This window comes from Psammomys obesus, unplaced genomic scaffold (genome assembly GCF_907164565.1).
Source record: "Psammomys obesus unplaced genomic scaffold, mPsaObe1.curated_primary_1811, whole genome shotgun sequence".
In the NCBI taxonomy this organism is placed as follows: domain Eukaryota; kingdom Metazoa; phylum Chordata; class Mammalia; order Rodentia; family Muridae; genus Psammomys; species Psammomys obesus.
In genome coordinates, this window is record NW_026585691.1 from 623,904 (window position 1) to 648,857 (window position 24,954).

At 42.0% G+C, this 24,954-nt stretch overlaps 1 protein-coding gene across 1 annotated transcript in view; it reads right to left on the minus strand.

Annotated features, from left to right (window-relative positions):
- Positions 1–24,419, minus strand: part of Pias1 (protein inhibitor of activated STAT 1) — a 109,400-nt gene extending 84,981 nt beyond the window's left edge. The window contains exon 1 of the mRNA XM_055597072.1: positions 24,367–24,419. Within this exon, the coding sequence (XP_055453047.1) occupies positions 24,367–24,390 (24 nt within the window). The 5' untranslated portion in view covers positions 24,391–24,419. The remainder of the gene's footprint in view (positions 1–24,366) is intronic.
- Between the last annotated feature and the right edge of the window lie 535 nt (positions 24,420–24,954).

The following is a 24,954-nucleotide window of genomic DNA, read 5'->3' on the forward strand; positions in this document are numbered from 1 at the left end:
GACTTCAGGTGACAGGAACAGATGAGAGCTCACATCTCAAACTGCAAGCAGGAAGCAGAGAAAGCAAACTCGAAATGGGATGAGGCTTTAAACTCTCAAAGCCCACTTCCAGTGACACGCTTCCTCCAGCAAGGCCACACTTCCTAAACCTACCCACAGAGTGGCACCAGCTGCAGACCAAGCCCTCAAATATCTGAGCCTATGCAAGACAGTCTCATTCAAACATCACATGTCTTAGGTTTTTGGGTTGTTTGTTTGTTTGTTTGTTTGTTTTTGTTTTGCCCCTGTCCTTGTGGTAAAATACTCTGACAAAATCAACTTAAGGGAAAAGGGTCTATATTGGCTCAAAATTCAGCATTCATTATGGTGGGGAAGTAAGATGACAGGTACTTAAAGAAGCTGACCACATCACATTCACAACTGAAAGCTGGCAGCAATGAATGCATTCACACTATTCGGCTTCCCTTCTCCATTTATAAAATCCAGGACACACAGCTGCTAGTGACAGTCAGAGAGCAGTGTTGCCACAGAGGGCGCGTTTTCCCGTCAGTGAACAAAATCAAGAAACTGTCCCACACGCATGTCCACAGGCCATCTCCCCAGTGGTTCTAGAGCCCGGCAATTAACTTGAGGTCACAAAGGCAAATATGTTTGTTCTAAATTGGGTGGGGAGGGGGGAACAGCATGAAATTACAAAGATAGTTATCTTTCCTTTTAATTCAATTCCATTCTCTAAGCCACACACAAAAACAGCAATTCAATAATTACCACAATTCCAGTGATGGTAACTTTTGTCCTTAATTGTGAGTATAAGATTAAACATAGCACAGATGTACTGTTGTATTCCTATGAAAAACACACTGACAATTTATATTTAAAAAAATCTCTTGCTTAAAGGATCAAAGAAAAGGTTAAATGACAAAATAAACTTGACAGCTGTCAGTTACATTTTGACTACCTCAAAAAAGGCAAAGTGATAACCTGTGATTAATATTAAAAAATAAAAATTAATAATAATAAAACAAAAAAAATTAAAAAGACAAAGTAAACAATAGCAACCAAAAGATAGCTGCCTTAACAACTCAAGGTTTCCAGTTGGCTTTATTTTTAAGGAGGATTTATCATAGTTATATTTTTGAGACAAGTATCATTTTTTTTTACACAGGAAACAAAGAATCTGTTAAATGTTCATAACTAATTCTACTTCAGATACATTTTCACAATTTCATAGACATTTTGAAGAAACAAACCACATGACCGCCTCCCCATGGGGACTGGGGAGAAGTTTTGAGACAGGGTTTCTCTGTGTAGTCCTGGCTGTCCTGGAACTTGCTCTGTAGACCAGGCTGGCCTCGAACTCACAGAGAACCACCTGCCTCTGCCTCTGCCTCCCAAGGGCAAAGGTGTGCACCTCCACCACCTGGTACCACATGCCTTTTAACTGGGGGGTGGGAGACAATTAAAAAATGAATGTAGTTTACTTCAATTTCCAGTTCAAGTTCAGCATTTGAGCTTAAAAAAATATATGGCTAAGATGTGTGTGGGTCATCATTGGCTATGACTCGATTATCACTGCACCTGAAAACCTTGCAGTGAAAGGCCAGGTGGTGTTCCTTGCTATTACTGGAACAGCTTTTGCATACTCTTAAGAGACGGTAGTAAGCACAGTATTTTAAAGAACTGAAGGGGTGGAAAAAGGTCCAGCTATCTGAAGCATCACTCAATGAAAGGATGCAGAGAAGCTGGAAAAAATTAATTCACAATGAGGACGTGTTGACAACACACAAGAAAACTAAAGACTTAAATATTTCTGAGATGTTAAAATAAAATGTATTTTAATCTGCAATGTGCTTAAAATTCATTTGTTAAAACTACAACAATATGAATACTTACAACTAAGAATAAGATTAACCATGATAGCTATCCGAAATCATCACCTCCCAGGGCATTCCAGCATTCTGCTGACTACATCCTTGAATGATAAAGTTCTCAGAATCCTGGGGAATTAAAAATGGTTGAAATGTGTATGTTCTGCACAGAAGAGTATTCTGTGAAGGAAATCTTCCTAAAGTGTTTTATTTTTAATCAAACTGATATATACATGATTTTAAAATTCTTTAAACTATTATTTTTTTTATTTATGTGGCATACACCTACCTACATGTGGATGCCCAAGGAGGTCAGAGGGGTCATCAGATATGAGATACACAACTCCCTGGAACTGGAGTTAGACAGCTGGAGCCATCTGATGTGACTACTGGAAAGCAAACACAGGTCCTCGGGAAGAACAGCAAGCTTTTTTTTAGCTACTCTGCTCTCTTCAGCCCCACACAGACATTTTTAGCTCAGGACTTCTGGAAGAGCAGCCAGTGCTCTTCACTGTTGAGCCACCACTGCAACCCATATAATAAAACCTTTTTAAACACTTTTTAAGCTTAGATGCTAGGCTTTGTCACATGCCTATAATCCCAGGATCTGGGAGGTGGAGGTAGGGAGATCAGAAGTTCAAAGTCATCCTTAGCTGAACAGTGTGTTTGATGCTACCCTGTGTTCCATGAGACCCTATCTCAAACAAACAGCGCCAGTACTGTTCATCTCTAATCCTTCATGGTTACCTGCATATCCCCCATCTGGTAGCTTGCAGAATTTTCTCTTTATGTGTGCTGACATTTTACAGCATCATGCCTGGGCAATGAACTTTTGGCTTGTTTCTACCTGGACTAGTGACTGTTGCGCCTTTACATTTAGAGACGCCTGTTCTGGGGGCTTTCTAAAAAGTCCTTCTGTGTCTTTTGTTCTCTTCCTCACAGCCTGCCATTTGGATACTAAGCTTCCAAAAAAAAAAAAAAAAAAAAAAAAAACGATTCTCTTAAGTGTTTTCAGGGAATGACAGTGAGGAATTCCAAAGACAACATCGCCTTCAGCCTCCTTTGTTGATAGATATATAAAACACACACACACACACCCTATTCCCAACTACACAAGAAGAATCCATTTTAGAACTAAACAGAAAGGGCCAGTTTTATGTCCTCTCATTAGCTCTGACTTTCCTTATCAAGTTGTGTCTACATCGTGAGCAAGAACAAGGCCCCTCCAGCTGAAAAGTCACTCTCATTCACACCCTGCTGTGGAGGTTTCAGGCCAGTCACAGAGCAGACTCTGCATTGTGAATCTTTATTGAATATCACTACATAACGAAGTACAGACTAGAATGAATTAAGACAAAATAAGCAGTTAGTTATGTCATATTTCATATATAACTATTTTCTAAAGTTCTTTAATTATAAACACTAAAGCCAGGCATGGTGACTCAGGCCTTTAGTGCAGCAATGGAAAGAGGAAGGAAGACTATGGAGGCCTGCATTCTACTAAGTGCATTCAGCCCAGCCTGGTCTACATAGTGAGGTCCAGGCCTATTAGTAAGAGTATCCAAAAAAAAAAGACAACAACAAATTAGATACATTAAGGAAAGCATATCAAAATTAAAACATTTTATCCATTATTTTTAAAGTCAGATTATTCAATGAGACTAAATTCTGGATCATTTCTAATCTTCCCACTAGAACTAATTCATAGCTGGCCGAGCACAATGGCTCACATCTGTAAGCCTAGCACCTGAGAAACTGAGGCAGAATCACTGCCGAGTAAAGCCAGAGTAGGATACTACCCAGTCAGTCCCAGAGCAGCCCTGGCTACAAAGAAACATAGTCTTTAAAAAAACAAACAAGAAAAGGAAAAAAAGAAAAGAAAAGAAAAGAAAGAAGGAAGGAAGGAAGGAAGGAAGGAAGGAAGGAAGGAAGGAAGGAATAAAGATAGAAACAAATAGTTAATAACCAACTGGGAGATTAGTAATTTGTCAACTATGCCTAGTTCAACCAGAAAACCTAGTTAGACAGTTTCTACTCAAAGTAGTCAATCAGGTAGGCTGCATTCTTCTCCATAATCACCTCCCTCTCCATTTCTCATGTTATTTCTTAGCATAAGACAACTGGAGAGTGATCTGTAGTAGCGGCCCTCCAGCTATCCCCTTCATCTCTCAGCCTCCATCCCATCAGACTGCTTACACCACACTCTCAAAAGATGACAAAACATTGTGAGGATATGTAAACAGAGATCCCATTTTCCTTCAAGCAATGTACAAACTTAACATTCTGAAAGGGTTACCATGGTTTCACTTTTTGATAGATGATGTACACGTCACCCTATCTATGTCCTACCACATTTCATGAAACATATGGATACAGGCTTCAAAAAGCTCCTTCTTGTTAACATGAATACTAAAAATAACAAATGTAACTCATACTGTTTTAAAATTTGGACACAGTATTAAGTTTAGTTTAATTTAATTTAAAATTCTAGAATTTAAAACACTAACACATTGACCAACTTTATGTGCAGAGACAGAAAAATATGGTTCTTATTTAAGGAAAAGGCTGCTCTGCACATAGATGTGCTATAAATGAATGTTTCTGCAATGGCAGCCAGGCACCTACTGTGTGTATCACCCTAATTCAACACCCACTGTGTGACAGGGTGGTAATAGCATGTACAGGATTTGGATTTTTGTAGTGACTGGACACAGTTTATCAAACGATAATTTGGAGGCTACACTTTCACTTTTAAGAGAGGGGACCGTGGGCTGTTGAGAGGATTCAGGGCCTGCTGCCAGGTCTAACTACCTGTTTAACCTCTGGAACGCACTAGAAGTAAATCAACACCTATAATCGTTTTCTAACCTCCACAGCACACACAGGACTGAGGAAGAGTGGCACACACCTACAATTCCAGCACTTGGGAGACTAGGACAGGGTTGCTAGTTTAAGACATCCTTGACTATACAGCAATACTGTCTCAAAAATCATTTTTGAAAGAAGGGAAAGAAAGAAAAAAGGGGAGGAAAAAAGGAAAGCAAAAAGAAAAGAGAGGAAGTGGTAACACAAGTTCTTAAAGATTCCTTCCAAATCTCTTGCTCTTGGGAAACAGTTCATCTAATCAGTATAGTCTTTTAATCTTAGAAACGTCTTCAATTATAATCTTATTACTGACTTGGGTGGATAAAAATAATAAAACATACATACTAAATGCTTAAATGTGCCTGCTATACACGTTCTAGTAAACATGATTACTTTTCCTAGCACAAATTTGAATCCACAATACAGAGTGCGAGTAATTCCCACCCTATGTGTAAGAAATGTGACACTAAACTTGACGTCTAACAGTAAAATAATGATGCCCAACCCAAGCCTCCTGACTCGAGAGTTCCTTATTACTGACTAGTAGCAGGATCTTAGCACAAAGCTCAGCCAGGACAGTGTTCCCACAACAGACAACGGAATGGAGAGGAGGGAATACTCACAGGGAGCTACAGAAATTAGACAACAAAGTGAGGAGACAGTGGGGCAAATACAAGAGCAACAGTGAAAATGTACTAAAAGCAGTGCTTGGGAAGTTAATGAAGCAACCTCCAGTAGGGTCAGTCTGAGAAACAAACCAGCAGGAGCTGTGTATCTACATGAAAGGTAAGAAGAAACTGTGACAAAGGAAACGGGAATTCTAAGAGAAACCTTAAATCACGTTCTAGCTACAGGTGGATCTTTTAAAAAAAAAAATCAGTACTGTTAAAGGCTGAAGAAATGGTCATTGGTTCAGAGCACTGGCTGTTTTTCTAGAGAACCTGGGGCCAATTTGCCATGTAAGCACCCACATGGTGGCTCACAACTGTCTGTAACTACAACTCTAGAGGATCTGATGCAGTCTTCCGAACTCCATTGGCACCAGGCAGACATGAAGTGCACAAACATTCATGTAGACATATTGAGACGCCTAAAAAGGGGAGAACTTTTAACTTTAACACAACACAAAAGTAAAAAAGTAAAAATAAAAAAAGAATGTATTCTATAACTACACAGGTTTCTAAAATTCTGGATCCCAGAACTCAGATGAAGGAAAAGCCTAGACAGCCTGTATCAGAACTACTTCAGAGTACCAGGCAGAACCTACTTGAGGTGTGAACTCATACCCAAAGTCAGATCCCAAGTCAGCATTTAACCTGTTACAATGTTAAGAGGCTGAGGTCGAAGGATCACTTGACATCAGGAGTTCAAGATCCAACTAGACAACATACTGATACTGCCGGAAAAAGCAAGCTCCAGCTTCAGAGGAGAGGAACAAGCAAGGAGAACAGAGGAAAATGCCTAACAGCAACCTCTGGTCTCCACACAGGCAAACACACCTACCCACCCACATTCATTTGATGCTAACACACAAACACACACTCTCACGTGCACTTTTTTTTTCTCTCTCTCTCAACTTTATGTGCATGTGTGTGTGTTAGTTCAATAGCCAGGTATAACACATGCCCATTATCTCAGCAGATCAGGGAGGATCAAGAATTAGAAGCCAGCCTGGACAACACAATGATACTCTGCTTTACTATACACAATTAAAAGAAACAAAAGTCAATGTTAATGCTATTAAAATTTCTTTTGCTACTAACAGATTGTAGTTACTTTGTCTTAGCAAAACATTAATTTAAAAATAAGTGACATTAAAAAAATAAAAAAACAAACAGTGGGGGAGAAGGGAAGTAAGAGGCTAGGAGAAAAGAGGAATCCCAGAATCAAACCTCCCAGCACTGAGTCCTCAACCACTGGTTCATACAGACACACCTCATTCCTTCAGACAGGCAAACAAATGATTGGAAAGTAAACTACTTCACTAAACTTAGAATCAGAAGCAAAATCTGATTCTAAAACAAATGCTCAGTTTCACCCTCAGTACCTGTTACTTTCAGCAGATTCTGAAAAACACTAACCAACTCAGGATGAGGTGTTTACCTAGAAAAAAAATGTACTGGACAAGTGTTGACCACTGAACATGCTGCAGAGTTTAACAAACCCAATGGAACTATCCAATCCTTCACCACTGACATCGTTTATATGCAGGTGATGCTGCTAATTAAAAACAGATCTTAGCATCTGGGAGCTCGCCTGTAATCCCAGCACTCAGGGAGGCAGAGGCAGGCAGTGTGAGTTCAAGGCTAGCCTGGTCTACAAAGTGAGTCCAGACTACAGAGAAACTATCTCAAAAAAAAAAAAAAAAAATCTATTTTTCCTTACAATGGGTACAGAAAAAGTTAAGACAAATTTTTATAATAGGTGCTACATACAGCAAGAATTAATTTCCTAAAGTTAGTCTGGAATTAAGAGTTATTAATGAGCATCCCTCCCACTAGTCTGCATTATTCCTGAGACTATCTCAATTGAGGAGTGGCAAAAACTAAAAGCAGGATTGCCGTGTCATCCGTATCACTCCTGTGTCTACACACCCACAGGGAACTAAGTCAACATGAAGCACAGGCGTGTGTACACGCATGGCGTGGCATTAGTCACAACAGTGACCGCATCCAACACTGATCGCCCAGGTGTCCATCACACAGAGGACAGGGCAAAGAGAACGTGTGTGTACGCACAATGCAGTTTTAGTCTCTCGAGATAAATGGAACTGGACAGCACAATCTGAAGGGAAGTCAAACGCAGAAAAGCAAATACCTTCTTTCATATGTGAACTCCAGAGTGTGCACATGCAATCCAAGTGGAAGTGGAAGTATCTGAGAGGAGGAAGGGAGCAGCAGGAATGGAACTATAAAACAGGATAGGGAAGGGGTGTATAAGCAAAGTACATGCTATACATACGGGAAAATGTCAGAAACAACCAGTATTTTGTATAATAAATGTATAAAACCAAAAATATTTTTTTAAATTTCAGTAGTATAGCCCCTACTGGCAATTCTAAACTTCATGTTCTTTTCTCTAATTACAGTTCAGTTAAATGCAAAGCACTATGTATTGTGTGTGTGTGTGTGTGTGGTGTATGTGGGTGGCACATGCATGTGTACATATGTATGTACCATGTACATACCAGTACACACAGAGAGTAGTGCTGGGTATCTTGCACTACTCCTCTGTCTTACTTCCTTGAGACAGGGTCACTCACTGACCCTGGAGGTAGGCTGCCAGCCATTACGGGCCAGCAACCCTCCCGTCTCCAGCTGTGACAAACCTTTCCTTGGGAAGACACAACACACACATCATCTTTTCACTCCAGACAGATTCCAAGACAGACCAAAATACGCATAGTCCAACTTGGAGTACCCTGAGTTTTACTGGGGTTACTTACTGAAGTAATGGTGAAGTAATGGTACAAGAACACCAAAGACTAAAAGACAGCTGCACCACCAAGACACACCACCAAGACCCACCCCCGCGTGAGTGACAGCTCAGAGAAACTGGGAAACCTGGAGCAGCTCAGCAGGCTGGTGTGTCTTTTCCAAGTGACTCGTGTAAACCACTTCCCGGCATCTCAACTAGTGTTTGCTTCCCGTGGTCAGCTGGTCTTCAGTCTTTGCAGCTCGGCTTGCCTGAGTTTCTTTAGAGCTCTGCTCAGCTAGTCTCAGAGGGAATCTCATCTTTTACTCTAACAGGGCAGGACCTAGTGAATACCGCAGGATGGAATATTTCAATCTCCAAGAAGCTGTTACACACCACCACCACCACCACCACCACCTCCACAGTGCTGGCTGGAGTCAGGGACCCATGGCCACATCCAGCTTTTAACCTGGGTTTTGGGGACCTCAACTCAGGCCCTAATGCTTTCACCAAGCACTTTTACCACTGAGCTATCTCCCCAAGTTCCTCTAACCGTCTTTTTTTATATGTAGTTACTTTGCCTGCACATGTCTATGCACCACTTGTGTGTCTATGAAGCCAAAGACGTCATCAAATCTCCTGGAACTGGAGCTACAGCCATCAGCCACCATGTGTGCGTGCTAGGAATTGAACTCAGATCCTCTGCAAGGGCGGCCAGAGTTCCTATCAGCTGAACCATCTCTCCAGCCATTACACACTTCTTTAAAAAGCCTTTTAAAATCTCACTAGAGGGGGCTGGAGAGATGCTCAGTGGTTAAGAACACTATTTGCTCTTCCTAAGGACCAGAGTTCAAACCCCAGCACCCACATGACAGCTTACAATTGTCTGTAAATCCAGGCCTGACACAATGCACATTAAACAAACAAACAAACAAATAAATAAATAGGTAGATAAATGGATGAATAAATAGATAGATAGATAGATAGATAGATAGATAGATAGATAGATAAATAAATAAGTAAATAAATAAATAAATGATTGTTAAAAAAAAAATCTCACTAAAAGGATTTCTGGACCATTGCTTCTTTCCCAGTCTACTTAAGACAGAGTCTTATTAGAGTCCAGGCTGGCCTATGGAGCCTAGGTTGACCTCAAACTTAGGTAATCCTCTTGCCCGAGGGTTATAGGCATGCCTCACCAATGGTTTTCTTCCCAGTCTTAATATACTACAAAAACACTGCAGAAGAGAAGTCAGAGTCTTTCATATGCCATCCTGAGAAGTGAAGATGAGATGGCGTGGCAAGACCCTTAAGTGTAGACAGAGGGTGATCCAACTGCATTATACACATATATAAAGTTGTCAGAGAAAGGAAAAAAGTGTAGACATCCAATTGCACAGCCTATGTTTGGCTTCCATCCCAAAAGGGAGAGAAAACAAACATGTAAATTGTAAATCAATCACAGATATATTTGCAAGAGCTAAGCTTTGTTCCAGAGGAAATTATTAGCTAAAATTGGGTTAGAAAACATCTCACAGAAGTGTTCATTTGTCTATACAATTCTTATCCATGCCCACTGGGGGAGGGGGAGCAATGCAAGGCTGAGAGGTAACCTCAAAAAAACAAAAAACAAAACAAAACAAAACAAATTCTCATACCAGGACAGATCCAAAGCACTTTCAGCACATTCACTCAGCTCCCTGGTTGCTGGGGTGCAGGACATCACTCAGCAGCTCTGGGTTGGCTTAACTTAATGGATGCCTCTTCTATAAGCAAACTGTTTTTGTCTTTTGGGGTTTTTTTTAATAATTATTTTTATGTGCTTTTGTGTTTTGCTTGCATGTTTGTCTGTCTGAGGGTGTCTTGAAGTTACAGACAGCTGTGAGCTGCCATGTGGGTACTAGAAACTGAACCCAGATCCTCTGGAAGAGCAGTCAGTGCTCTTAACCCCTGTGACATCTCTCTAGCCTCCCCCCCACCCCTTTTGTGTCTTTTGAAGTATAAAAAAAAATGTCAGGAATGAAGTAAAAGGGACAGTCTCATTTTAAACTAGAAACTTTTCTAGTATGACTCCCATATTTTCTTTAAAAAAGATTTACATTTCCAGAATTCATATTCTTGAAAGTGAAGTAAATTCCCTCCTCTTTATGTTGAATCTATCAATTCCATCTGTAAAGGAGTTGGAGCTGAAGCTCGGTGGTAGAGCTCTTTGCCCATCACAGAAGAGGCCCTGGATTTGAACCTCAGGACTACACAGAAGAAAAGTCTACAAATCAAAATAGAAAATACTGGACTCTGCCTTAGTCAGTGTTTCTACAGCTGAGATAAAAGCAACTCCAGGAAGAAAGGGTTTATTTCTTCTCACATTCTGAGAAAACAGACCATCACAGACACTCAAGCAAGGAAGAGACCCTGCAAGAGTGCTGCTTATTGGTTGGCTTGTTCCTCGTGGCTTACTCAGCTTGCTTTCTTTTCTTTCTTTCTTTCTCTTTTTTCTTTTCTTATATAATCAACTGTCAGTTAGATAGCTAGTCAAGACTTTCTCCCATTTTTTAGACTTTCTCCTCATTGATTGTTTCCCTTTGCTGTGCAGAAGCCTTTTAATTTCATCAAGTCCCATTTGTCATTGTTGGCATTACTTCGGAATGACTGAGGCAGCTTTGGTTACTCTGATCCTTGACCAACACTCAACAAATGGAAATATCTTGTTTGTTTGTTTGTTTAAGAGTCTCAACTCTGTAGCCCAAGATGACCTGGAACTCTCAGCAATCTTCCTGTCTCATCATCTTGTTATCTGTGATTAATAAATGGTAATTTAAATTTTTTTTTAAACTTTGTTTTATAGGAATGGGAGTTTTGCCTACAAGTATGCCTGCGCATCACATATCACATCCGTGCCTCTGGTGCCCTTTGAGGAAGAAGGTGTTGGATCCCAGGAATTAGAGTTACAGGTCTATAAGCCGTCATGTGAGTGCTGGGAATCAAACCCAGGTTTTCTGGAAGAGCAGCCAGAGCCATCTCTCCAGCCTCTAAATGACAATTTTTTAAAGGATGTTCCAATATAAAATCCGAAACCATAACAATGAACATTTATTATTTACTAAAAGTCATTTCAAAAGCCAGGAGTGGTGGCACTCCTTTAATCCCAGCACTTGGGAGACAGGCAGGTAGATCTCTGAGTTTGAGGTGAGCCTGGTCTACAGGGCAAGATCCAGGACATCCAGGGATACACAGAGAAACTGTCTCAGGAAACCAAAATCATTTCAAAGCACAGTAGTACATGTTTGTAATACCAGCAGTTGGGAATGCAAACAGGAGAAGAGAAAGTCAAAGGTCAGTACTGGGAATATAGTTCCCTTAGTAGAGTGTTTGCCTAGCAGGAAACCCTGGGAAGCCCTGGGTTCAGGGTTCCCAACACTATACAAACCAAGGCCTGTGGTCTATGTTTATAATCCTAGCACTTTAGAAGTAAAAGCAGAAAGATCAGAAGTTCAAGGTCATCTGAGGTACATAGAGAATATGAGGTCAGCCTGGGATCTCTTAGACCCTTTCTCAGAACAACAAACAAGCAAGTTCAAGACCAGCTTCATAGTGAGTTTGAGACCAGTCTGGGCTATATGAAATCCTATCTCAAACAAAACAAAACGAAAATTCATTGGTCTAACCTCCACTCCAACTCTTATTTTTACTCATATTTGACTTCATAAAACCATGCAATGGCTATTTTTAAATGTGGAGTTCAGCATGGTGGCACCTGAAATCCTAGCACTTGAAAAAGGCAGGAGGGTCACGCTGAGCTACAACCACAGTCCAAAACCAGCCTCGGCTACATGAAATCCTGTGTCAAAACAAATGGGAGTTCGCCAAATTCCATGCTTCTTCAAACACTGACACAGCTCACTACTGTCTTCAATGTAACACACTCCTTTCATACCAACAGCATCACAAGAGTCGAGTGTGGAATCTGTCAAATCACAGTGGTAAGTGCAGTAGTTTTCCAAAATCCAATTTTCCCCTGAAAGCTTAAATTTTATCATTAGCAATGAATACTGTCAGTTGTTTTCCCTGTAGTGACAGGCTCACTTTATTTTCAAGAAAATGTATGCCAAATACCCATACTTTGCCAAGCAATTATTTCAAGTAAAAACAGTGTTCCACTTAGAAAGGCAGCTGGTTGAGTTTGCTCCTCAACTGCACAAGGCTCTGTTCTGAGCTAATCATCAGGCCTGTTATCAGGAAAAGCACTTCAAACAGCATGCTCTAGGAGGTAAGCAAACACAGAATCAATGACAACTCACTAACTTTTTATTCCTTCATCAAGGGCATTAAATGTAGTCAGTCAGTCTCCTTGCCTGCCCCAACTACATGTGTGCACTTGCATGCTCACAATAATGTGTGTGTGTGTGTGTGTGTGTGTGTGTGTGTGTGTGTGTGTGTGTTGAGAATCAATTCAGGACCCCAGGCAAACTAGGCAAGCACTCTACTACCCAGCCACATAACGTATCCAGTTATTTTTATTTTCTGAACATTTTTTTCAATTCCAAAAGGCTGTTGATGGGAATACATCACTATTATAACTCAGTCACAGCATAGCTCTGACCATGCTAAGTCACAATAGCTTTATTCACCACTAATGTCATAATTGTCAGCATATCAAACAATGCCCTACTAGTACTGGAAAAATGGTTTTGACTTAGAGATACCCAGAGAAACACCATGAGTCTGTCAAACTCTGAGACGGTAATGGTTGATGCATTGCATTTATAATCATACAACACAAGTACTGTCTGTTTAAGTAATCATATGCACACTAAAGCCAACAGTCTGGTGCCTCACACATTCCACTGCAGGAATGACTGGGAGACCGTGAGAGCCTGTAAATAACAAACAGATACTAGCTGCCACACCACAAGCTCTAGGCCAGAAGCATGTTCTGGTTGCTCACAGTTCCCACAGGCTCCTGCTCTTAGGCTTGTTCCCAGCAGGCAGTACTGGGTTAGAAACTGGTGGAAACCTTGACAATGGGGCCCTGGTGGAGGAAGTTAATCACTAGGGAGTCTTCTGAAGGGTCTCTTGCCCCTGGTCCCCTCCTCTCTCTCTCTGCTTCCTGGTGGCCTGAAAGCAAGCAATGCTGTTCTTCCCACCAGTTCCTGCTACCATGATGTTCTGCTCCACCAAAGACCTACAGCAATGAAGTAATCATGGACTGAAACCTCTGAAACCAAGAGCAAAGGAAACATTTCCCCTCAGGCCACTCACACTGTATCCTTGGTCAAGTTTCAAGGAGCTTGACAATTCCTCCTCATCCCCTTTCTTGTGTAATTTGTAGAAGCCTGGAACCCACAACAATGACCTTGTCTTTCTTATTTATTTGTTTGTTTGTTTGTGTATGTATGTATGTATCTATCTATTTCTGAAACAGGGTCACTGCTTTGTACATATGAGTGCATACGTAAACCAGACTGGCCTCAAAACCAGCTGCCCAGGCCACCTGAGTGCTGGTGATCAAAGGTGCCACCATGCTAGCCACACGATTTTAAAATACTAAAAAAGCATTTACCCATAAATATGTGCAAATATATCTGAAATACAGATGTCAAATATATGTATAAAAAGATACTCTAATACAAATAAAACACCTTAAAAACAGGAAAAATAAATAACCTTTGAGAGATACTTTGAAATTTAAAAAAGGAAAACTTCATATTTACTCTGGAACTTTTCTGATCTTTGAGGATAGACCTGTGACTTAATTTTTTAGGGAGAAGAAAAAAAAAAAAACTTAAATTCAACATTTCAGTACAAGATAGCTGAGGCAAGATTACTACCAGTTAGTTCATGGGCCAGCCTTGGATACAAAGCAAAACCCAGTCTCAAGACACTAAAACAAGCACTTAAACTTTTTGTTTTAAGTCAAGGCCAATGAGTAAATTCAAACATTAAGTGAACATTCTTACTGCATTACACCCCCAACAAGATTATCCAGCATGTGCAATGAAATCAAGAGCTGAACTTCGAAAAACATAATACAATGCTTTTAAAACAATAAAAGCAGCTCATTTTTAGACATATCACAGAAAGATATAGCTATGCATAGATAAACATTCATATGTATATACAATTTATATACATATATAAACTTTTTTTTGAATAATGAAAGTATACTGTGAATGTGGTGGCATAGGCCCAGCACTCCAGAGGCTGAGGCGGGTGGATCTCTCTGAGTTCAAGGACATAAAGAAAGCATATCTTTAAAAAAAAATAAATAAATTATATGTCATTATGTACAGTACAGATCAACTTATACATAATCACATGCATTTCATCAATGAGGTCCTTTAACAAGCTGGAGTTAGAACAATCTACACTGATATAACCACAAATTTGCAGATGTATACTACTTAATGTAGATGCATTTCTTTTAATGCAAGGAAAGAAAGAAAGAAAGAAAGAAAGAAAGAAAGAAAGAAAGAAAGAAAGAAAGAGAGAGAAAAGAAAAAAAGCCAGGCACAAATGGCCACAATGAATTTAACACTTTAAATGTGAGACCTATATAGTATTAAATTGCATATGATTCTGTTAACACTTTCCGCATTCACCGACACATGAATAAATACAACTAGTAGTGTTACACCAATAATTCCAGCACTCAAGTCAGCTGAGGCAATAGATTCCGGGCCAGCCTGCACTACGTAGTGTAGTGTAAACTTCTCTCAGGAAGAGTCCTTCATAAATTATCCTGGTGGCTGGAGAGGATGGTTCGGCTATTAAGAGCACTTGCTGCTCTGGCAGAAGACCTGCATTCAATTCTTAGCACCTACACAATGCCTAACAACCACCCACTACCCCAGTTCCAAGGTATCCAGCAGGCACACACATGCTGCACATAGATGCATGCGGGCAAAACACTCAGGCACGGAAATAAGCAAATCCCTAAAAAATTATCCTGGACACAAACGAACAGCTCTGCTCTTCAGTTACCGACTTGTGCTACAGAGGAGGAAGCACAACACACATAAAGTGGACTGAAGGCAAACTGGAGAGTCCTAAGTACCAGATCCGCTAAGACTGACTGCACTATGCAAAGCCACTGAAGGCTTTTTATTTCATTTTTGTTTTTATTTAAGATTTATTTATTTACTATGTAGATGAGAGCTCTATCCAAATGTACACCTGCATGCCACAAGAGGGTATCAGATTCCAGTATAGATGGTTGTGAGCCACCATGTGGTTGCTGGGAATTGAACTCAGGACCTCTGGAAGAGGAGACAGTGCTCTTAACCACTGAGCCATCCCTCCAGCCCTCATTTTTGTTTTTTTAATGGAAAGTTTTGTGGGTATTTTTGGGGGGTGGGGGAGGTGGAGACAGTGTTTCTCTACATAATTCTGGCTGTTATGTAGACCAGGCAGGCCTTGAACTCAGAGATCCACCTGCCTATGCCTCCCAACTGCTGGGACTAAAAGCATGCACCACCATGTCCAGCTCCTTACAGACATGTGTCAAAAGGTGAAAGAACTGTTTGTGTGAAATTAACACGGCAACCAAAAAGAGAAACTGAAACAAAAACAGCAGGAAAGGTAAGGAAGTGCCGCTTTCCAGCATCGGTACCAGCAGTGTCAGTACCTGGAACTGGTTCCTCTTCAAAAGGTTTATACTAGTTTTATGTTTTTGACTTAAAAACGGGGGGGGGGGGGTTGTTTCTTCATCAAAGTCTGAGGGAAAGGCTCTGAGAGTGTCTGCCTTTTCGCAGGAGACCTCTGAAACCCAAAGTGGAGGACCCAGAGGCACTTCCCTTGTGGGAAGCCTAGGTAGGCTCAGCAGAGCAGCTTTGCACAGAGCGAATGGGGCTCCACAGAACCTCAGGCTGGCCACACCATGCACTGTCGTGGCTGCCCTCACAATGAGCTGCGCTCCCTCTGCGCACCCCAGGGGTCTTCTGTGAGTCAGTACCTAACCATCTAAAGTCAAAGCATAACTCCCAGGTCATCCACATTTACAGGATAAAACTAAGTACCTGAAAATTTCTGCCACGCCTACTCAGAAAGAACACTAATGAGCAAGTTTCAGCAAATTTAGAACACAATCCCTTCTATAGCTTAACTTCATCACTTGTTCCTTCCCTGGCTCTCAACTTTTCAGGTTCTACAATGCTCCTGCCAGGGGTGGTAGCACACACCTGAAGTCTCAGCATGAGGGAAGCTTGGGAAAGAGAATCCTATGTTTGAGACTAGCATGGACTATACAGTGACAGAGTCTCAAATAAGAAAAAGAAAATCATTCCACATGTGCACTTATTAATTACCATAACCCAAAAAGATTTCTTCTTAAAATAGAAAAACATTTTCACAGCCTATGTAACCTTTCCATCACCAGTTCCTCCAAACAGCATTACCTACCAATTTAAAACCACGGCAACACTGATTTCTCATTAAAAAATGAGAAGTTGTTCTCCTTTCCACTTCCTCTATATTAATGTTCAATACAGTTTCAACATGCCATTTAAAACTGACAAGCACCTAATGCACAAAACCCATAGTATTTGATTAGTTTAATATAATTTCCAAAATCAAACATACTTGAAATCAATTAAATAAGATTTACCATCAATTAAATATACTTTATCAAATATAATCTCACCTGACACATAAAGAAATAGGAAGGTAAAACAAGAAACACGATAAGAGCTGCTAAATTCCTCCACTTGGAGCACCCGAATCAGAAAACCATCTGCATTGCTCTCTACAGCTCAAAAGTCTTGTTAAAATTAACATTTGCAAAGTTTTACACGAGGCTATCTGTCACAGCATGAAAATCACAGGAAGGGTTCAATCCCAGCCAAACCAAATAATAATGATAAACTGTATAATGTTGAGTTACAAGAAGAATAAAATACAAAGTAACCTGGATCTATAACTACAAACTTGAAAGACTTGTCACAAAAATAACAGATTGCAAATAAAAAGGTCCAGCTGTGAATATAGTTCAGATGATAAACAGCTTGCTTAACATTCATGATACTCCAAGTATCATGATACTCCAAGTTCAATTCCCAGCATGACATACACCAGGCATGCCTAAAACCCCAACTCGGGGAGGTGGAGGAGAGAATCAGAAATTCAAGGTCATCCTACACTATACAGGAAACTTAAACACAACCTGGACTATATGTGACCTTATTAATATGTGTGTGTGTAGTATGTACAGATGTACAGTATGTATATATGTAAGCATGCTGGGTGTGGTGCTGTTCAACTTTAATCCCAGCAGTGGGCAGGAAGATGCAGGTGGATCTCTGCAGTTTGAAGCCCACCTGTTCTACACAGCAAGTTCCAGGACAGCCAAACCTACATAACAGAGAGACCCTGCCTCAAAAATAAATAAAATGAATGAATAAATTCAGTTTTTAAGAATTGTGATAATATACATATACCTACAGTCACTGAAGGTCTCAACAGACAGATGTCCAGATGTTAACCATTGTATTTCTGAGAGCTGGAATTACAAGTGCCATTTTTCCTGTCTTCTTTTTAGTATTTATAAAAATATCTTCCCAAGCAAAATAGTAATTGCAAAAATTATCATGCTTAGTTAGAGGTGAGTGTTAGTACAAGTGAGACTGTCTAAAAACAAAACAAAACAAAAACAGAAAAGTGGGCCTTGGAGAAATGGCTCAGTGCCTAAGAGCTGGCTGTCAGAAACCAGGATTGGATCCCCAGCACACACCAGGCAGTGGCTTACAACCATCTGTAACTCCAATTCCAGGGGATTCAACACCCTCTTCTGGCTTCTGTGGACACTGCATGAATGTAATGCATACATTTAGGCAACACTCAAAAGCGTAAAATAAAAATAAAACCTAAAAAGAAAATTAGCTGGGCAGTGGTGGTGCACACCTTTAATCCCAGCACTGAGGAGGCAGAGGCAAGTGGATCTCTGTGAGTTTGAGGTCAGCCTGGTCTACACAGTGAGTTCCAGGATAGCCAGGGTTACACAGAGAAACACTGTCTCAATAAATAAAAGAATGAATGAACGAACGAACGAAGGAATGATGTTAATTTGTATGACTCCAACTAACAAACTCCAAGTGTTTTTAAAAAACGATTTGCAAAACCGAGCATAGTGACACTCATCTTTAATCCCAGCATTCTGGAATGAAAGGCAGGCAGCATTTTGTGAGTTCAAGGCCAATTTAGTCTACATAGACCACCCAACCAGCCAAGGATCTACAGTAAAATCTTATCTTTTATTTTTTTTTATAGCATAGTTTTTTCTTTTTATTTATTAATTATAATTTATTAACTTTATATCCAGGCTGTAGCCCCCTCCCTTATCTCCTCCCAAACCCTCCCCCTCTCCCTCTTCTCTCCCTATAAGCCCCCTTAGTCCAATGATAGGACAGGTCCTCCTCCCCTACTATCTGACCCTAACCTATCAGGTCTCATGAGGACTGGCTGCACTGTCTTTCTCTGTGGCCTGGCAAGGCTGCCCCAACACGGGGAAGTGATCAAAGAGCCAGCCACTGAGTCCATGTCAGAGACAGCCCCTGCTCCCTTAACTATGGAACACATACTGAAACTGGGCTGCCTATGGGCTTCCTCTGAGTAGAGGGTCTAGGCCCTCTCCATGCATGGTCCCTGGTTGGATCATCGGTCTCTGCAGGACCCCTGGGCCCAGATTTGTTAGCTTACGAAAACCATAGCGAGTGTCCCCTCAAAACACCCTGGCATAGAGCAAAAGGGAATGTCCTAGCAACCTTCATGAGCTAGATATCTTAAACAGTTCCAGGGCTGCCCTGGCATTTTTAGGGTGGCCTACAGAGAAGAGCTTCAAAACCAAAGACTCAGATCCAAGTTCTTGCCACTACAGTTGGTAAAATTTGCCTTTTCTAGGCTTCCCTGCCTCTTTTATTCTTCTATTTGCAAAGAGCAAATGATATAATGTGATACATTATAAATTGAACAGCACTACAAAACTAAGATATCAGTATTCTTCAAACAGCAATAGAAGATAGTAGAGCACAGTGGCTTATGCCTCTCATCCCAACACTTGGGAGATAGACACAACATCAGGAGTTCAAGGTCATCCTCAACTACGCAATGAATTTAAGGCCAGCTGGGGCAACATGAGACCACTATCTCAAAAAATTAATGCTTAGTAACAGCTCAACACTTAAGAGAACAGTACTATCAATTCTATGAAGTATTGAACCAAGATCTTATTTAGTTTTTATTTTTAGTAGGCTACATCTCATAAAATCCCACTTTCTGAGACAGATACTTCTTTCTAGATCCCACTACAACCACAACCCACTTTATTTTCTTATCCCTAGTTACCATCCTGAAAGGGTGCAAATTACACTGAAATCAAAAGCCTCAGCATGAACCCTGGAATAGCATGTTGATGGAGTTCACCAGGAGAAACCGAAGGTTAATCACCTACTGCAATCAAAAGGGATTTCAAGACAATCCTTAAAGAGAAAGACAATGCAGTCACCAGGAGAAAACCACCAAGGAAAAGGCGGTAATATTTCAAAACAATTACATGAAATACTTAAAAACTAAAGTGTTTTTCAAATTGTTTTAAAATACTGTTCCCAAGAAGTGACATAAAACAAAAGCCATCTAAATGCAGTACTTCACAAAAGCAAGTCAGAGAGATTAAAATAAAATCCATGAATAAAATGTCAGATTTACTTGCCTCTGTGTGAAATAAAAGCAGACAAATTACACCGCAGAGATCAAAACTAAGTGGTTATTTGTTGAAAATAAAGAGACAGATATGACAACAAAATTTACTGATATGCTTACACAGCAGATACTTTTAAAAGTATGGCTTCCTTTCTCATTGGATTCCATTATTTACTCCCTGAAAGTGATGAATCCTTCCCTCCCCTCCCACTGTTCCTGCTATAAGTTAACACACACACACACACACACACACACACACACACACACAAGCAATATAACTTACTGTGCGATTTAATGCAAAAAAAATTTTGTTAAGAAAAAAATAATCACTTTGGAGGTGAGTGTGGCACTGAGATCCCAGCATTCTGGAAACTGAGGCATGAAGGTTGTCAACTTCAGGCCATCAAGAACTACAAAGTGTCTCTAAAAGAAAAATGTTTATTTTTGTTTGTAATTACTGTTTGTATTTCTTGTTTTAGGGCATATGTTCTCAACCTATGGGCCACAACACCTTTCGTGGTGGAAGACCACAGGAGTAGCTTTGCAGACATCCTGCTTATCAGATATTTACAATCCATAATAGTAGCAAAATTATAGTTATGAAGTAGCAACAAAATAATTTTATGGTTGGAATCACCAAAACATATCGAATTGTACTAAAGTATTAATAAAGTTAAGAAACACTGTTTTAAGGGTGTTTTGTTGTTGTCTGAGGCTTTTTTTTCCCTTTTGTTTTAACCTGGCTTATTTTCTAGATAGAGTCTTATTATGTAGCCCAGGCTGGGCTAGAACTCACATTCCTCATATCCCAACCTCCTAAATTACCAGGATTAAAAGCAAGAGAGCTATCTCTAAAAGAATATTAATTAAAGGCATGGTGGCTCACGACTTTAATTTTGAGCACTCCAGAGGCAGAGGCAGGTGGATCTCTGTGAGTTGGAGGTCAGCCTGGTCTACACTGCAAGTTCCAGGCCAGCTGGAGCTACACAGAGACTGTCTAAAAAACAAACAAATCAGAGGACCTCCAATGAAACTGTCAGGTTGCCACTACCAAGATCAGTGGGCTGCACACTCTCCCACTCTGAAGTGTCTTCAGCCTTTACGCCTCCCATAAGTAACTTGTGGGTATTCCCCTAATGAAAAATTACGCTTTTCATAAGCAAAAGTGCACAGAGAACTCATTTTGATATGTATGACTCACAATCTAGTTTGTACTGGCACTATCTTCAAGCTTGCACTATCCCTACAGGGGATATGGATCTGTTCTTCCCATCTGATCTTTGCAGAATCACTACAGATTTAAAAGGATTCACTAAAAGGGCCATTAGGAAAATAATTATGAATACAATTGGCAGCACAGTCAAATGTGGGCTGTGAATTGGGATAAGGAAAAAAATTAGTATTTTGTTCAGCGTTCCCATTAGAGATCTGTATTTTCATTTGAAACTTAAAAAAAATATGGGGTTCCCCCCCAAATATTATTTGGATTTTTCCTCATTTTATTAGGCTATATGGCATTTACCGCCAAAGATCGATCAATCTCTCTCTCTCTCTCTCTGATACACACACATACACTGGAAAATATTTCGGAAAGAAGTAGCTTGCAAACTTCACTGCACAAAAAAATACACACACGCATTCTTAAGTAAGTCTGGCAGGGGTTCCTGTTATCATTTCCCCTACTCTCCAAAAAAGAACAGTAAATCTACCCACAATGAAGTACTAGTAAAACTTTTAACACAGCTATCACCAGCTAAGTAATCTATCACAGCTCCTACAAGTCTCAGGCACACACAGCAACACACCTATGTGTCAAAACAGTTATTATAAATTGAAAAATTATACAACAGAAACGTAAGAGTGGAAAACAAGCTCTCTGGATAATCTCAAGTAGGTTTTAGAGAGGATGAAAAATGGAGACAAGTTTTTAAGAAATACCATTTCCAGTAAGTGTCCATTGTTTGTATGATACTGGCTCTTTCCGAGTAACTTTACCTAACAAGATGCTCTGCCTCCCAAATGCTGGGAGTAAAGACTATATCTGACCCCACTTTCTTAAAACAGAAAGAACAAAGGTCATCCCTCAGCATGCCTGTACTTTTCTCACAAGCTTTTTTGCCTTAATCAACGACCCATGCATAAAAGACCTGCTTTCAAACGGCTCCTAACAAAATAAATATTAGGAGGCAAAGATGACCGAAATACACCCAAGGGGGCTGGCGGTGGCACATGTTTTTAATCCCAGCACCAGAAGCAGAAGCAGGTGGATCTCTAAGTTGGAGGGCAGCCTGGTCTACAGAGTGAGTTCCAGGACAACCAGGGCTACAAAACAAACAAACAAACAAACAAAAAACATACTGATTGTTGGAAAAATGATTATCCAAAACACACATATTTGAGTTCTGATTTTTCATTCATTTATTTTTAATTGCAAGTGGATTAGCTCCAAAATTTCAAAATTCTGAGGCTTTCTCAGTGAAGTCAATAGTCTAAAATTGGGATAAAAGAAACTATCCAACAGGTACAGTGGTGCACACCTGTGATTCCCAGCACTTGGGGAGGCAGAGGCAGGCTGATCTCTGAGTTCTAGGCAAACTGGTCTACAAAGTGAGTCCAGGACAGATAAGGCTACACAGAGAAACCCTGTCTTGAAAAAAACAAAAACAAAACAAAACCAGAGAGAGAGATTATCTAAATTGGGTATGGTAGTAGATGCCTTTAATTCCAGAACTAGGAAGGCAGAGGCTGGAGGAACCCTGAGTTCAAAGCCTACACATGGTCTGTTTACACAGTAAGTTCCAGGCCAACCTAAGCTACATAGTGTGAACCCCTATCCTAAAAAAGGAGGGGAGGGGTATCCATTCAACATTTCCTGTCTTAAACAAGTTAGTAATTAAAAGTAAACTTAAAACAACAAATACACAAATCTTGCACAAAAATCCTGGGATGTTAGCACTCTAAAGTTACTAGAAAGAAAGACTCTTCCACGAAAAAAAGGCTTTTCCACCAAAAGAAAAGAAAGAAAGGAAGAAGAGTGCCCAGAAACAAATGTAGTGGTCTGCTTGCTCTGGAAGTCATTTCATAATGGAGAAAAATTAATTATTGTATTGGTTATAAAAAGAATTTCTAAATCTCCCAGAAGAGCTACACTTGCATAGCCCAATGTTCACTGACAGAGATGTTAGTTCTCTGTTGAGCTAGAAGCAGCTGTTTGGTTCGCACACAGGAAGCCAGAGGAGGGAATGCCGTGTTCAGAGCCTCTAAATAACATGCGTTAGTTAAGAACTGCCTGCTACTAAACCAAAATTGTTCAAGCAGAGCCCCATTTGTCACAATCCAGTCATAAGGGTTCCACCAACCCTCCCCCAACTGCTTGTGTAGTGGTGTATCTGCTTGGGTAAAGAAGCCATCATCGGTAAAGATTGGGGTGGGAGAAAAAGCGGGGGAAAGGGGGCACCCTTTCATCTAATTTCGCGAGGCATGAGTAATTGGTACAGTTGAGAGGAACGATGGAACGTTCTATTTATTGGAGGTTGGAGTAGGATGAGGGGGTGGGAGAATTTCGTTTAAATCAACATGGCCAGCAAGATGTCCCCAACAAACAAAAGGCAACGGGGGGATATAAACACGAACCATTCACCTCCATCAGCTATAGCATCGCCATCATGGTGTGTGCAGAGACCCCCAAGGCTGCTCTCACCCGCCACTCCAGCGACAGTAAGAGAGTGGAGAGAGGTGGCCGCATCCCTGCCACCGCTCCCAAATGCACACTGTTCCAGCGGGTTGCTCCCCCACCCACTCCGGTGGCCCGGAATCAAGAGAGAAACACTAACGTCCCGCCGGGCAGACTCCCCCTGCAGCCCCTCGGCCGACCCCCAACGCCGGCTCCGGGCTCGCTAAACTTTCCGAGAGCTTCTCCCCCGCGTCCCCCAGCCGATCGCCCCACGATCGCGCATCCCCACCGGCCGGGCACCCACTGACAGGCGGGCAGCGGCGGCAGGCGGGCGGGGGCGCCTGGGCGCCGCGGAGGGGCGGGGCGGCCGGAGCCAAGTTCCCGGGGGTCCGAGCGCAGCGCTGACAGGAGCCCGGGACTGCGAAAGAGGAAGAGGAAGCGGCGGCGGGGCAGTTTTCCCGATCCCCCCCTTCCAAGCGCACCCTACCCCCTCCCGGCCCCCGGCAGCCGGGGCGGGGGGGCGGGGAGGCGGACTGCAAGGTGAGGCAGCCGGGCCGGGGACCGCCGCTGCCGCCACGTCCCGACTCACTCTCTCTTCGCCCCGCCACCCCCGCCAGAGGCGCCCACAACAATAACACGCCGGGGACGACCCGTCAGCGCCCCCGAGCCACCCGGGGCCCACGGCCCGCCGCAGCCAGGCCCCCTCCACTGAGGCCCGCAGCGCCTCTCCCGCCTGTAACTCCAGACCCGGGTGGAGCCGGGCCGAGCGTCCCCCCCAGGGTCCGACCCATCCCCCCCGGCACCAGCGGCGCCGTCTCCGCGGCCGAATATTAGAAGTGAATTCGAGCTGCGCTTTACCTTTAGTTCCGCACTGTCCGCCATCTTGCGTCTGTCAGCGCAAGCGCAGTGAAGCTCGCCGGGGACCGCGCTGGACCCTCCCCTCTAGCCGACTTGACTCCGCCCCGTCCCGCCCCTCGCCCTTCTTGCCCCGCCCCCGGCCTCCGCCCCACTCCCGGAGCTCGCCGCCCCGCCCCGGGCACGCACAGCTGCGAAACCCGCACGTACTATTTAAATAATGGCGCCAAGCAGGAGTTTGACAGTTACTGCCCCCTCGGCCTCCCCGCCCCCAAGCTCGGCCCGGCCAGGAGCGCCCCGGCGAGAGGCCGCAGCTGGCGAGGTGTGGCCCTTCGGCCGTCCTCTGAGCCGCTGTTGTCAGAAGCCACACCACAACGCCCCCCATCCGCAAGATGCGTTCTGCACCTGCACCCTACGCGGCTGCGGGTGGGCCACGATCAGCCTTCTTCGTTGAAAGGGAATTTGAGGAAACGTTTCTGGGTTTGTTGACGCAGATCCTCATGATCAGCTAGTGAGGTCGTCAAAGAAAATGTTCCCACGGTATCTTTTCCAAAATAAAAGCTCAGAGGGGGAAAAAGGGACTCGCCCAAA